Source organism: Mirounga leonina, unplaced genomic scaffold (genome assembly GCF_011800145.1).
Source record: "Mirounga leonina isolate KUSES-001 unplaced genomic scaffold, KU_Mleo_1.0 Mir_151, whole genome shotgun sequence".
Lineage (NCBI taxonomy): Eukaryota > Metazoa > Chordata > Mammalia > Carnivora > Phocidae > Mirounga > Mirounga leonina.
The window spans coordinates 31,380,053-31,392,284 of record NW_023270377.1 but is presented as its reverse complement, the minus strand read 5'-3'; the positions used below and the strand labels follow the sequence as shown (position 1 = coordinate 31,392,284).

The following is a 12,232-nucleotide window of genomic DNA, read 5'->3' as shown; positions in this document are numbered from 1 at the left end:
CTTACTTTAACCATTATCTGGAAATATTCCATAAACTGCCCTCCCCCAAATCCTGGGATGATACCACATCCAACAGCTGACAAATGTTATGTACAGCTAATGAAAGGACCTGAAAGGTTTACAAATTAAGTACAATGAGTAAGGTAAATTTCCTTAAAATATGCTAAGCTTAACTGACCCAGATGCAGAAAATTTATGTTCTGGCTTTGAAAGAAATCCCCAATTCTCTGAGACTATCATAATATCACTTGCTTGCCTCAACTAAAATCTGAATTCTATTAGCCTTATAAAAAACTTCTTTGCAATCACCTATAAAAAAATCCACTGGTATTCCCAAATGTGTATTATTCACTAAAAGTATCCAGTAAAGATGTGTCATGATTAAGCTGTCTGAAGGATATTTAATACTTTTAACACTGCTACTATTTTTCATTACTACTTTTTCTCTCACTTACTGATTTTTATAAAATATTTGTATATTATAAATTATTAACTCAAACATTATTCTGGAATAAACAAAGATGCCAAATAAATAAAGGTAAATATATTAAAAGTGGAACCACTTATAATCAAGGTTATTGAAATTAAAAAAAAAAAATTTAAGTGTCAACTGGATAAATGGAGAAAGTAGAGAACTTAAATATGTAAGTACTTTTCTTTGATGGATGAGAAGCTCACCAAGTAAACAGCTGTGTTGAACAGCTCTGGATTACAAAAAAGCAGAAACCTGGTAACTCCCTGGAGTTACTTCTGCTGCCCTAAGGGCTCACTCCATCTGGCTCTGGGTGACTGGTAATCTCTTTGAAGCCTGACACTTGGGCCCCAGAGGACTTTCCACCTCAGTGGAAGTAGTAAATGGAAGCAGTTACTACTCCCATAGTAAATGCTCCCATGGGGTTTTGCAATCACAATGCTCCAACCAGGTGGTTGCCAGTTTTTTAGCTCTATTAACTTAAAAGTAATAGAATATTATAAGATGAACATTTAGAAATCATGATCTCTAAGATATTTGGCCTCACCTGTGGGTTTTTGAAAAGTGCATATTTTTCTATACGTTCCATAAATACAAGCTTGTTTTGGCTATCTCTTGTCCAATTAAGAAGATTTTCAACCAAGTTTTCATGGTCTTCAAAGATTCTCTCTGTCCCAAGATAAAATATCAGTACTTTGTTAGTATTCATCAGAACTGCATCAAAGACATGAAACCTTGTGAAGTAATTCCAAGCAAAACCACAGAATTTTACTTGACATTATAGCTCTTGGCCCTTAGAAATGATCTAGTCTTCCCTCTATTTTCAAATAAGGAAACATGCCCACTGTGTTAACTGACTTCAGCAAAGTCACACAACTGCTATATGGAAGAATCAGGACTAAAATCTAGGTCTTCTGTTAGGTTTTCCTCAGCCTTCAGCCTTCTCCCATCCACCCTTGAAAAAACAAAAACCAGGGGTGCCTGGGTGGCTCAGCCAGTTAAGCATCTGCCTGAATATTCAGCTCAGGTCATGGTCTCAGCTCCTGGGATCGAGCCCCTCCCTCCAGCTCCCTGCTCAGTGGAGAGTCTGCTGCTTCTCCCTCTCCCCCAGCTCATGCTCTCTAAAATTAAAAAAAAAAAAAAAAAAAAAAGACACTGTAGCCAATTACATAAAAGGTAGTAGAGAAATATTATATATATGGGTCTTTAACCTACAGCCATGGACATATTCTAAAAATTAGTATCCAAACATTTTCTGTATATCATGATTCCACATCTATGAACTCAAACCTTTCTAATTCTCTAAGAATAGTTATGAGTATTATTAGAATACATTTTATACATGTTAATAAACTAATAACTTATGTTTTAGTTTTGGGAGCTATGTTTGTACATTCTGACACAAAAGGGTTATCAAATTTTTATTTCTCTGGAAACCACTGTGAAATATTTAAATAGGTACTAAGGGCAATGCAAATACTTTTTAAATTAAAATATAAAGTTGAAATTGATTACTGATTCAATAATACCTAATAAAATAACAATTGCCAGGTTGCTATAATCACACAATATTATAAAAAGAAAACTTTTTTAAGAGTCAATGATGGCATTAAAAATGAGGAATTTTTAAAATTAGAAAACACCACACTGGGACGCCTGGGTGGCTCAGTTGGTTAAGCCACTGCCTTCGGCTCAGGTCATGATCCTAGAGTCCTGGGATCAAGTCCCGCGTCGGGCTCCCTGCTCAGCAGGGAGTCTGCTTCTCCCTCTGACCCTCCCCCCCTCTCATGCTCTCTCTCTCTCAAATAAAAAAAAAAAAAAAGAAAACACCACACTAAACTATAAATCATAGGAAATTAAGATTTAGTACATCTAGCTAAAAATAAAAAAGATAGGCTTTATGTTTTCCCTAAAAGTCAAATGCTGGTATAAGAAATTCAGAACAAATGTGAATAAATAGAATGGTCTTAGTAAATGTGTCGAAAAAGTATTTTGTTACTTTAAAAAAAAAACTGTTTTAGCCATAAGACGATCTGAAGTGAACTGGAAATGATCTTGTATCCAAAGAAATCTCAAAATACTTGGAGGAAAAAAAAGACAACGTAAAAAGCTAAGGCTATATACAGGAAAAAAAAGATGACTCAAGGTGCTTTAGTTAACATGAAAACTGTTAGGATTGCATAGAAATTAAAAAGTAAATAAAGCAATTAGATTACTAACCCATTTGTAATTCAGAGATGGTTTCTACCAGCGACCAGTCTAAACTATAACCGCAGTGGGATTTGTCCATTAGGTTATCCAGCACTTGTCTCACTGTCTGCCTCTCATCCACCATCATTGTTTTAGAACTATCGTCAGACATGTGGACTCTAATCACCAACTATAACAGGTAAAAAGGAAATTAAATACAAACCAAAAACTAGGCATTCTAGAAATTTCTTCCAATATCAAGTCATCTTCTGAGTAATGTTGTTCTTAGTTAAATATAAAACACAAAAAATGACTTTATTATGCAAGAAGGATATTCTAAAATTAGGTATCAAATAACCTACCTAAACAAATTGAAAGCATTTTTAAAATTATAACAACAGGTAAGATTATAATAAGACTGTTTTGTTTTACTTTTTTAGGAAAATTTAAAACAAAGTTACTTCTTTATAATAACATTTTATCTACAAAAAACATATACGAAAAATATATTAGGAAGAAATATCCCTCTACCTCTCTGTATCTTTAAGGTATGTTATATAAACAAGGCAATTCTTTATAAATCTGATAGAAAAAAACTGATAAAAAAAATCCCAAACAAGGAAAAAGCCCAAATATCACCTTTTTCACTTGTGCCTCTTTAATTTTCTCCAGGGCAACTCTGATCTTCTCAGCTTTCAATTTTGCTGCCTGTTCTTCCTGTGAACACAAAGCACTGCAGATAAACTAATGCTAAAATAATGAGAATTTTTGAAAACTCTTTTTATCTTAAGGATGTTGCCAGTATTGAATTTCAGTAAGAACATAACTTCACATACTTACATAGAGCACATTTAAAAAAATAACCCTGTTCACAAAGTGAGAACAGACATAGTACACAAAGGAACATTTTTAAGATGCAGATTTGAAGATCTCTTATATTAAGAGACCAGATTCCATCTTCTAGAGAAAAAGAAATCTGTGATATAGCAAATTAATGAGTTTGATTCTGTCAATCTGAAGCAGATGAATTTCAGACAGAAGAAACAGGAGTGTATATCCCGTTTGCCATACCTGCACAGTCCCTTGACTCTGAATTTATACCCGCCTCTGAAGTATGAGCATTCTTTTGCATACTAATGTTTTGTTCTGTTATACTGAAAATGTATCATCACCATAAAACAGCAAAAAACAGTATCAATTTATTTCTTTGCAACCACATAAAAATCCTTAAAAAAAAATATAGGTATGTTCTCATCAATATACCAGTGCAAACAAAGGAGGATGCATTATACTCTAGGTTTCATTCTGTTTTGAAAAGTACACAATATAATCAATGTCTCATGTTAGTAAACTCAAATTTGTTTCTATTAATTCACTGATGAAATTTTTAAAATGCTAAATATAATTTTCCAAATATTTAATTTCTAGTGACTTCTTTATAAAATTTAGATTATAAGTAGTAATAAAATTATCAAGAACTATAATTATAGTCATACCATTTATTTTTTCCTAAAATAACACAGAGTATTGTAATACCGGTACTTACTTGTACTTTCCAGCAATAGGCCATTGTACGCTGTAGCCTTAATCTCCAGTTGAAAAAAACTCATGTAAGTAAATCTTCGCCTTTTATGAAGGATTACTTTCTAACTCTAAGCTTTTGATTACTCTGGAAAATATCTAAGGAAAATACACACTGCCATCTTATATATTCCTATATTTAATATAAGACTTAAAACAAAGACCTAGTTATATCAGCCAATTTTATTTGCTCTGGATTATGATTAAAAACCATCCATTTCATACTCTAGGCTATCTTCCCTCATTGCAAGCTTAGTAGTTACTACTCCGGAGAACAGAGAAAACAGTAGTTAGAGAAGACAGTGGGCTTGTTTGCCAGAAATCGGATCCTTTTCAATGAAAGGAGCCAGTGAATTAACATAATAACCAAGGTGTGGAAATACTATCTGTAAACCCAATTAGAGAACAAAGAACTTTATTTTAACAATGGAGGGGGTAAGATAAGACTTGATTCTTAGTCTATTATAGATATAGTCATTTGATTAAAAGATCAAATCATTGTATCCCTGCCTTTATGCAAATAAACAACGTAATTATAAAATATGTTGCCTGTGTATTTTAATAAGTTATTTTTTTCTTTTTAATGCAGGCTATACAATGAGAAAACTACACTACTGTCATTAAAACTCTCAGTTTCTGGAATAATGTGTCTTAGATAAACAAATCATTGTTAGTTAAATTACCAAACCCTGTGTTTCTGATGAGTATAGCACAAACTCTAGAAAGGAATTTTGAATACTACCATTTCCCAGTGGTTTCATGAAAACAGCTGACAGGTTTTTTTTGGAAGAGAAAGAGCGAAGCAGGAGATTTATGAATGTTTTCTCAATGGGATAATGATCTTCTGTTTCTCATGGCTCATTTGCCACATCTTTGTATTAGTATGAATGACTGTTACAGAGAGGAAAAATTTACCAAGGCATATTTTCAAGTTTTACTTCATGTCTCTGAAAAGCAAATTTAAATCTCAAAGTCTGATAAGGAAAGACTGATACATAAAATCAATGCTTTGTGTATTTGGAATATAAACATGGACTTCTAAAAGGCCAAGTTCTTTTATAACATAATTTTTCTGCAGAAGTTAAAAAAAAACTCAAGAAAATGAACAATCCAATAAAAAAAGGGTGTTCTAAAAGACATGAACAGACAACTCAGCAAAGAAGATACACAGGTAGCAAATAAGCCCATGAAAAGATGCTCAATATCATATGTCTTTAGGGAACACCAAATTAAAACGAGATTATCACTATATATCCTATTAAAATGGCCAAAATCCAAAACACTGAAAACATCAAATGCTGGTGAAGTAGAGGATCAACAAGAACTCACATACATTGCTGGTGGGAACGCAAAATGGTAGAGCCACTTTGGAAGATAGTTTGGCCGTTTCTTATAAAACTAAACGTGCTCTTACAATATGATCCAGTAATGCTCCTTAGTACCTATCCAAATGAGGTGAAAACTTACCTCCATCCAAAAATCTGCACACAGGTGCTTCTAGCAGCATTATTTATTTATTTATTTATATTTTTATTAGCAGCTTTATAACTGCTAAAACTTAGAAGCAACCCAGATAGCCTTCAGTAGGTGAATGGGTAAACTGTGCTACATCCAGCCAATGGAATATTACTCAATGCTACAAAGAAATGATCAAGCCATGGAAAGACATTGAGGAAACTTAAATGCATATTACTAAGTGAATGAAGCCAATCTGAAAAGGCTGCATACTATATGATCCCAACAATATGACATTCTGAAAAAGGCAAAACTATGGAGAAGGTAAAAAGATTAGTGGTTGTTAGGGGTTGGGGAGAAGGAGGGATGAATAGATGGAACACAGCACTTTTGTAAGAGTGAAGCTATTCTGTATGATACTACAATGGTAGATACATGTCCTTAACACATTTGTTGAAATCCACGGGATGTACAACATGAAGAGGGAACTCTAATGTAAACTATGGACTCGGGGTGATAATGATGTGTCAACAAAGTTCATCAGTTGTATCAAATGAACCACTCTGGTGGGGGATATTGATTATAGGGAGGCTATACATGTGTGGGGGCAGGTAGTATAAGGGAAATCTTTGTACCTTCCCCTCAAATTTACTGTGAATCTAAAACTGCTCTAAAAAAATAAAGTTTATTGTTAAAAAAGAATATACAAATTTAAATATTACATTCTGATATTGGTTATAAATATAAAAATAGTATTTTCATACTCCCATTTTAGTGTAATATTATTTGCCAAATACAACAGAACACAACCAGCGCTATCTTTTGAAGGACTGATATAAAAGGCATTTAATTGTAAGATTAGTTTAAACTAAGTTTCTGTTCTACAGGCTAACAGGAAAAATATTGACACGGTGGAAGAAAGGATAAAAGAAACGAGATTCAGTGCAACCATTTAACATACGTTAAACAAATTAGATTTCCTAGCCATCAATAAGAAACCATCTTTTTGTAAAGCACCTAGGTGGGGCTATTTTAACATCCAAATTTAGCTCTTCCATTTGCTCAAAATACTACTCTTTAATAACTACATAAATTGATCTGTTTTAAAAGTGTATAAAATTCAAATTTAGGAGCTCTGTGCTTAATTTCAACCTAGGCCAATTTTGGTTTATTCTTCTCCAGTTTATTAACAAGGATGATCCTTGCTAGAAGCTTTCTGAAGAAACAACTGATCAAGATACCTCTTACTTTTAGAGTCTGAATATCATCACTGGAGCAAAACTGAAAATAAAAATACTTATATCAAACTGCAAGATTCATAGTATTTTAGGCTTCCATAACCTCTTCCTCAGAAAGTTTGATTTTTACCTACATTACCATGGTATATTCATATCTTTACTTTTAACCATTACAACCTAGGGGGAGGAAGAAATTGTTTTAAGCTCATAAAGTATGCAATATAGGAAAGATCAATAAATCTTTGCTGATGTGATTAGACTATACAGGAAGAAGACATCTCTTAGTTTACTTGTAAAGGCAATGTAAATCTATGTTCAATGTCTGCAGCCTAATTTCAATACAATGAACAAAGCTTTATTCATCTCATGTTCTCTTTTTGCTAATGCAGACAACCTCTGGTCTTAAGCCTTCTGCCCCCTTATCTTCTGACTATCCCTTTCTTCACGTTGTTTGTCCCACAGCCATCCTCAACATAAGTAAAAGATATCTTACACATATAACAACTTTGTCTTCTACCCTGTCTCTTAAAAGAGCAAAAGACAACCCATTTTCTACCTGAAAAACTCCTGTGCAGCTATCAGTAACCATCAAATGCCAAGCCTCCTCAAATTTACATAAAGAACAAAAACTCAGTGAAGATTTTAGGATTAAATGAAAGGGAATGCTGTGGTTACAAAGTGTTAAAGCATTCTCTTGAGTTTAAAAATCAGAATACTGACAGGAAGAGTGACAGTTGCTAAGAGATGGCCAGTGAATTCCTTCAACTAAAAAATTATTAAGGCTTCGTAGGTTCAGAACAAATCCAGTTGAAATTAAGGGGCTCAAAAGGAATTAGCAGTTTCTTTAGGATCTAGTTTATTTCACACTTTACAGCAATAAAAAAAATTAGATAAATTTAAAAAGGTTCAAAGAAAACTTGGGAGTGGTAAGTTCACCGCCCATGAAATGCTCTACTCTATAAAATTACTTAGAGCCAGAATAGTAACAGTAACAACTACTTTACTTCCCTGACATTGATAGACTTTCACTGAGAAGAGAACTAACATCAACTGAACACCTAAAACCTGCCACACACTATGAGGCATGTTACACACGGTATCTCATTTAATTCTCAATAATGCAAGGCCAATATCACTATTATACATTGTACTGATTAAGGCTCAGAAAGACTAATCTTTCTAAGATCAAACAGGCAGTTACCCAATGACTAACTACTTGCTCTCTCCACTAGCAGTAAGTAAAAACTACTTGTCAAAAATGAAAGACTTATAGTAATGTAACAGCACTTTTATAACTTCTCTGAAGCAAAGAAAAATGGTGGTTAACATTACAACAGTTCTTGAAGGTCACTAAAGGACCATTCTGTGACAGATGTTTGTGGAGACTGTGCAGGCTTGGGTCTGACTGCAGGGGATAGAGTTCCTGCTTTCAAGGAGCTTACGTTTAAAATAAGAGACAAGACAATAAAGAAATAGATGTGTGGTTAGTCAGTCAGGGATAAGTCCTACAGAAAAAAATAAAGCAGGGTAGAGGAGTGAAGAGTGACAAAAAATGCACTGTTAGATGAGATTAGGGAAGGCATTTAAAACAGTACCCAGAGATTTAATGGCATCAGATCAGCAATATGTCCTCTGCCCACTGCACCCATTTATGGTACTAATGCCATTCCTATAAAAACTGGTTGGCATTATTTTTGCAGATGTTCCCAGCTCAGAGCTGTATGTGGGATAGTTATTTCATTAACAGTGGTATAGTGACAACTGGATTTATGATGGAAAAAAAAACACGAAACAAAATATCCTTTTGCTGCTTTGGCCTAAGCACAGTGCTAACTACCGGGTGTTACAATGTCTTAGTTTGGAAAAGTGTGTATCAGAGGTGGGTAACTGGGGTACCATGCTTTTTGGGTAAGGGACGCCAGACTGCCACATGGGGGCACGCAAGATGTGTAAACCCATTTTTGTTTCAAAACAGCCAAGTGCTCTGGTATTGATGGCCCTGGCATTGAGAGGCTCCTGCAGCTTGGGTTATCTAGGAATTTCTGCTACCTCCCTGACTCCACGCCCCATTCCAGCCTAAATGTTTAGGTTCTACACGAGTGAATCACATTCCTGCTCAAATTTCTTGTATGTAAGCAGGGTAGTATGTAGGAGGAAGCTGGAGCCAGATGTTGGCTACACACGCCAGCAATTCCAACACTTGGGTAATGGGAGAAGAGCGGATGCAAGCAGAGATGGCTCTGACGCTGCAGTTGGCACCACTGTCTCTTGGGCACAGGGAGACGAGAAGTTACGGACTGCATTTATCCATAACTTGCACGGAATAACCTCCCTGTGGTAGGAACTTTGTATTGTTCCCTGCTACATTTCCAGGGCTGTGAACATAGTAGGTATTCAGGAAATACCTGTTGAATGGACGAAGTTATTCTCTTCAACAGTTTGCCACTACATTTAGGAAAAAATACGAACTCCTTAGCATGCCTTGAACAATCTGGTTCCTGCCTACTTCTCCAAACTCAAATGAAGACACTCACTCCTATCTTCATTCAACTACTGTGGCTCCAGCAACAGAGCCTTTTTTTAGCTTCTCAAACCTGCCAAACTCTTCTCCCTGGGCCTACCCACAGGGAACACTAACCCGCACCCTCAAGCTGGCTTTTCATCCTTCAATCTTTAGGTTAAATGGCACCCCCTTAGAAGGGCCTTTTCTGATCTTATCTAAAGGAAATGTACCCCCAATACTCTCCCCAGTATTCTCTAATGCTTTACCTTTGCTTCCTCCACAGCACTTAACATGATTTAGAATTTGTTTATACTTGCCTATTAATATTTTTTATCTATCTTCCCAAGCAGACTGTGAGCTCCTGGGGGGCGGGGGGGGGGGTAATATGTCCATTTTATACAAAGTTATAATCCCAGCTCCAGGATAGTACATGACTCAACAAATATTTGTTCAATAAATAAAAAATGGAAAGGGTAAAATATTACATTTGAGAGCAGTGTACAAAATGGACTGGAGAAAGGAGAGGCAAGAATGAAGAGACCAGTGTAGTAGCTGATAAGAGATTAGGAGCCTATTTTAGGGTGGTGGTAATGGGAACAAAATGGATGGGTGAACTTAATCCTGCAAATTCTCCACTAGAGCTTTAAGATAATAACTGAGAAGAAAGAAGGCAGCATGGAGGGTAGAAGGCTCACACCTTGGTAACCGGGAAAGTCGTAGCATTCTGAACAGAAACAGCAATGTCAAAAGAAGGATATAAATTGTGAGGCAGCAGGGTGAGTGTAGCTAGAGATCTGTGGGACTGGAGGTGCTGGTAAAATGCTGGTAATCTTCCAAGAAATACCTGACAGCGACCTGGAAATATGTTGCTCTTAGGTAGAGAGATCTGATCTAGAAGAGAGATCCTATTTGAAGTTATGAGTGTAGATTGCAGGGAAAGAGTGAACAGAGAAGGAGCTGAGGAAAAGGAAAGAATTTTCTATGGTTATAAAGTATAATATGGCTATTATCCACTTAGACTTCTACATTTCCCTAATCTTAAATTGTTTCTACCCCATTCCTAGATCTACTTTAAAGAGAAACTCAAGCAAGAGAAAGGGTTTTACTGATGACTCTTGGGTCTTCTCTTTGAGCTGCTTCTCAGGGAGATTTTAATTATAGCCTTATTAGCCCCTTTCACAAATTTAAAACGTTAAGTAATAAAAAAAAAAAAACAACCCTCATACACAATAACTTAGAGACATTACCCATAACCACCATCATATTCCAAAGAAACGATCTATAACCAAGTCTGATATTCTTGAATTTAACATTATTTAAATAAGATAATGAAATAAAAACATGAATATAAAGGAGGTCAAAATCTATTCACCTTCCCTATTCTGTTATTCCTTAGTTAATAATGACAATGGCTAAAGGATTTTAAATTGATCTAAAATATTAGCCCAATGAAAATCCAGTTAGACTGATTCAAACCATTCTGAGGGCAGGGAACTGAGAAATTAAAATTGCAGCCTTCTCTTCCAATTTGATTAAGCTAATGTAAAGTAAGATTCTGTTTATATAAATAAATGTTTTAATTAAACAAGGTGTTTATAATATAAACAAGAATTAGAAAACAAAATCTGTTAAAGAAACACCATGGATAGATAACCTCTAGTAATAAAAGTTAAAATTAAAGCAAAGTTTTTTAGACTTTAAAATGAAGTAAAATGTTAAACTTAGAAAAAGTGCAACGTACTCAGGAAGATGGTCAGGTATTTACCGTATTTTCAATATTTTCTGATATTGAGGGTAGAATATTAAGTCATTAAGATCAGTAAATAATTACCTTCAGTAAGAAAAAAAAATAACTATTAACAACAAAGATGCTGAAATAAGAAAGCACAATCTGAGAAATCTGAGAACACAATCAAAACCAGAAATTATATTCTACCTGAAAGACAACAAATATTTACATGCAGGTGGAAAGAGGAAGTATCACCTTGGTCAGCAAATGAGAAGGTTTTCCTGCAATGTTTCTCAGAAGAAGGGAGGTTTCCCTGTCCAGATAGGAGTGCTTGTGCAGAAAAAGAGAGAAAAACAAAAAAGGCAACAGAAGTCAGTGGAGGTTTTATGTGTTTAAAATATAAAGTAGACAAAGAATGATTCTCTATCATTAATCTCACGTCTTTTTCCTACAGTGAAATGTGTTCATAAGAAAACTTTACAAAAAACAAAAAACAAAAAACAAAAAACAAAAAACAGAAAGAAAAGGATAGGGAGACAGACACCCTCTATGCCAATAGGCATGCCCTAGCTGACTCGTGCCAGTCCCTCACTCTGCAAAAATGGATCATGCACTGCATAGATCACAGAGCCAGACTGTCTTCTAGGGCAATGTTTGTTGAGTACTGTGCGCACAGCACAGATAAACAGGTGTCGAAGACCAATGACTAAACATATTCCTTCCTCTTATCAAAGCCTATAAAGACCTATATAGCTTTAAGTAGTATATTCTTTTGAAAACAGAATAAGACTTTTAAAAACATTTTTAAAGACTCTGCAAGTATTTCTGATCAATTCAATGATAGCTACACAAAGAGAAAAAATGTCCATAAATATTTTGCCTAATGGGTATCACCTGTTTTCAGTAAAATCTTATTAATTCACTCATTATATCAGAATACTAGTAAGATTATATGGCACAGTAAAGGACTTACATAGCAAACAAATGACATGAACAAAATATTATAGTTCCTTTAAAGTGATTAACTTATTCAAGCAATTAATATATTTTCATAAAAATGATTT

General features: G+C 34.7%; 2 protein-coding genes across 2 annotated transcripts in view; one reads left to right on the top strand and one right to left on the bottom strand.

Moving 5' to 3' along the window:
• RAPH1 (Ras association (RalGDS/AF-6) and pleckstrin homology domains 1) overlaps window positions 1-12,232 on the bottom strand; it is an 89,230-nt gene that overhangs the window by 24,213 nt on the left and 52,785 nt on the right. The window contains 3 exon segments of the mRNA XM_035007320.1: window positions 1,020-1,141; window positions 2,693-2,852; window positions 3,302-3,379. Coding sequence (XP_034863211.1) covers window positions 1,020-1,141; window positions 2,693-2,852; window positions 3,302-3,379 — 360 coding nt within the window.
• Window positions 1-12,232, top strand: part of ABI2 (abl interactor 2) — a 167,769-nt gene that overhangs the window by 151,642 nt on the left and 3,895 nt on the right. The window lies entirely within an intron of this gene.